Source organism: Mchenga conophoros, linkage group LG19 (assembly GCF_057382185.1).
Source record: "Mchenga conophoros isolate Kocher_MC1m ecotype Shallow Benthic linkage group LG19, M_conophoros_male_GT1.1, whole genome shotgun sequence".
Lineage (NCBI taxonomy): Eukaryota > Metazoa > Chordata > Actinopteri > Cichliformes > Cichlidae > Mchenga > Mchenga conophoros.
The window spans coordinates 25,812,821-25,815,967 of NC_140544.1; the positions used below are offsets into that span (position 1 = coordinate 25,812,821).

Below are 3,147 nucleotides of genomic sequence, written 5' to 3' on the forward strand. Positions count from 1 at the left end.
TTAATCTCTCGCCTGTCATGACCGACCTGTAACATGTGCTAACTTTAGTTCTGAAAAGGAACAGCCAAATGTGCATCACTTAATGTTTTGCATACTATTGTATCATTTAATGTCAATTATGCAATAACTATTGTCAATATGTGTCTCAATTAAACAAAAATATCATCCATCTAGAGGAGAAACTGGGGGTTACTCAGTCAGTCATCTTTGTTCTCTTGGAAACATAAAATCTGTCCTCACAGTGGACTGATCCACTTATTAAGCTACACACGAGCAACAAAGTGAAACAGACAAAAGTAAATGTTTGCATCTCAGTTTATTTACTTTTTGTACGTAAAATTATATATTTCGACCACATTGAAGAAAATCCTAGACTAACACTAACCTGGATTGAATAAATCTTAAATGTTCACATATATTTCGGTTTATCTAAACAAATGTTTAAGATTAACATGAGTACATTTTGTTCAAATGGAAAAACAAATGTAGCTGAGTTTGTTTCCACCACTTCAGACCAGAGGGTAGCTTGCTGCACTAGCAATCCCACACTGGTTGAGTTTGTTCCTGCTCATCTTAATGTATCCCATCTGTCCCCATCCAAGACCCCAGCTACAGAAAGACAGAAAATAACAACATTTAGCAGGTAAAACTCAGTTATGTTCACACTAATAGTTGAACAGCATGCAGCGACATAATGATCCGTATTACGCTGTGAAACCACAAATAAGATGCCTTTATATGCAGCTGTGCATCAGCACTCAGTGAATGTTAGCAGGAATGAAGTGCATGAATTCAAATATGACCGTCACCTGTGGGTATTTACCTGTTCTTGACCAGCCAGTAGTCATGTCCATTCTCAGTACCATAACCCACAGCCAGCACACCATGGTCCAATTCTAGGCTGCTGCACCCAGGTTCATCATACACTCCTTTAAATACAGGTGAATTAGACTGACAGGTGTAAAGAACAAATAAAACACTTCTCAGTTCTTGTACTATTTGAAGAAATCTTCCAAAACAGTGTTTCAATGTCTGCACCTGATGTATAGAACTGGAATGACATCTGAGAAGCATCAATTGCCACAGAAACCGGTCCGATGGTGGCCACAGCCTCCTTCAGGGCTTCTTCATTAAATTTACTCACATCAACATAGCCGCTGCATGTGGCACCAACACTTGCAGGGTTATAGCGACAGATCCAGTCCTAATTGAGAAATTATTTACATCAACAAGAGATTTGGTGTGATATGGTTTTGACATACTGCTGTCGATTTACCTCAGCCTCATAAGGGTAGGATGCCTCAGTGTCAATTCCTCCATTGGCTTCGATGTACCGGAAAGCAGAGTCCATCCAGCCTCCATTGCAGCCCATGTTTCCATATGAGCCAGAGCAGTCGACCAACTGCTGCTCACTCAGAGACACCAGCGTTCCTGTCTTCCTGAAGTGCTGACCCTCCAGTGCACCAGTCTGCAACAAGAATGAGTCAGTTTTTAAAAAGGCAACAGTGGAGCAAAGTTTCCCGCTTTATAACAGTAGGAAGACTGATTCCAATATACTCACTGCACTGAAGGCCCAGCAGGAGCCACACTGCTTCTGATCCTTGACACCAGTGACATATCCCTTATCCCTCCAGTCAACAGTGTCGGGCAGATCAATACCTTCAGGCAAGCGAAGGAAGGTAGAGCCACGGCGAGGCAGAGAAGCATTGAAAGATCCAAGGCAGCCCCGGGAAACCAGCTGTTTATACTCTTCATTTTCCTGATAAAGAAGAACAAAATTATTGGGGTTTAACTGTAATTTTTAAAGCCGCTGTATGCAAATTGTAACCAAAATTACTCATGGCTATTCTAGTAATGAACTTTGATGTGTCATTCTGAAACCTGACTGGCTTCTGTTTCTACACATACCATGTCAGCAAAGTAGGTCATACCAAGCCGGTAGGATTTGAAGCCCTGATCAGCCAAGATGTTGTGCATTAGCACAAGTTTGCGGTTGGTGAGCCAGATCTGCTTACGGTGACTCTCCTCTGATGGAGAATCGTAGGATTTTCCTGTCAGTCGGAAAAGTGAAATATCAGAAACAGAATAAAAGAAAATCACGTGTAATCGATCATTAATGAATAAAATTTTAATTTAAGCTAAAAGGTTTTCTTTCATTTGAGACATTATTGTAAAAACCACAAAGCATGATCAGAGCTTCTGACAAAAACCTTCAATATAAGAGTAGAGAAAGAGTCTGTTGTCTCACCAAACTTGAGCTTCCAGGCGTGAAACTCCAGATCTTCCAGAGAGATGCTGGCACAGCTGGATACAGCCAGAACAGCAGAAACAACAAGCAGCAACTTCATCTTGACTGAACACAAACAGAAAAAGACAGAAATCCTTTGTGACTTACAGGAAACCACACAGGCATTTTCTGATCTTTTTCACATCAGCATTAAAATATTTTCTGTCAAGATGCTGGATGTCATTTTCATACTACCATACTATGTGCTCTATGTCTCAGTTCCAGTTTCTTTTTAATCTCTTCCTGTAATTCTTTCTCGAAATAATGAATCTTTGCATTACTGAAAGTGTATTTGGACCTGTCTATGTGTTATCATCTGTGCTGCAGCTACTTACCTGTCTCGTTGTCTTTGTCTGTTGTGAAGACTGAAGAATAACCACCTGTGTGAGATACAGCTCTGTGTCAGAGAGGTGTTTTTATTTACCTGACTACCTGTTATGATTACTTCATACCAGTCAGTCAGGTGTTTTTCAGCAGCTCTTCAAAGAAGAGAAGGAATGTTAGGCACTGAAATAGAAAAAGGTGGAGCTATACATTAAGAGGAGGATCGCACAGTGCCACAAATTTAAGAAAACGTTTTATTCAGCCTCAGCAAAAACAAGGAACTTAAGTGTCATGAATCATCAGGAGGACATGATCAGTGTTTCAGTAGCTTGTTGCAGGATTTGACAATGTTAAGATTTCACAGAACATCTGGCTTTTTACACCTCTCACAGTTGTTCACTGAAGTGATTAGGTGGAGGACCCTTCATGATAATCAGCATTTCTTGGTCTTCTTTGGTCTCACAAAGTTTTTGCAGGTGTTTCTGGGCTCAGTGACAAAACAGTCCTAGACTGATATATATTGTGACTATTCAAAC

The 3,147-nt window shown here is 40.4% G+C and overlaps 1 protein-coding gene across 1 annotated transcript; it reads right to left on the minus strand.

Moving 5' to 3' along the window:
• Window positions 1-301: 301 nt before the first annotated feature.
• Window positions 302-2,761, minus strand: LOC146552386 (cathepsin L-like peptidase). The gene is made up of 8 exons (XM_085258153.1): window positions 2,623-2,761; window positions 2,249-2,353; window positions 1,909-2,051; window positions 1,562-1,759; window positions 1,277-1,468; window positions 1,039-1,204; window positions 824-929; window positions 302-609 (listed from the first exon to the last, which is right to left on the minus strand). The coding sequence occupies exons 2-8, from the start codon at window positions 2,346-2,348 to the stop codon at window positions 510-512; spliced, it is 1,005 nt and encodes a 334-aa protein (XP_085114279.1). The 5' UTR covers window positions 2,349-2,353; window positions 2,623-2,761; the 3' UTR covers window positions 302-509.
• Between the last annotated feature and the right edge of the window lie 386 nt (window positions 2,762-3,147).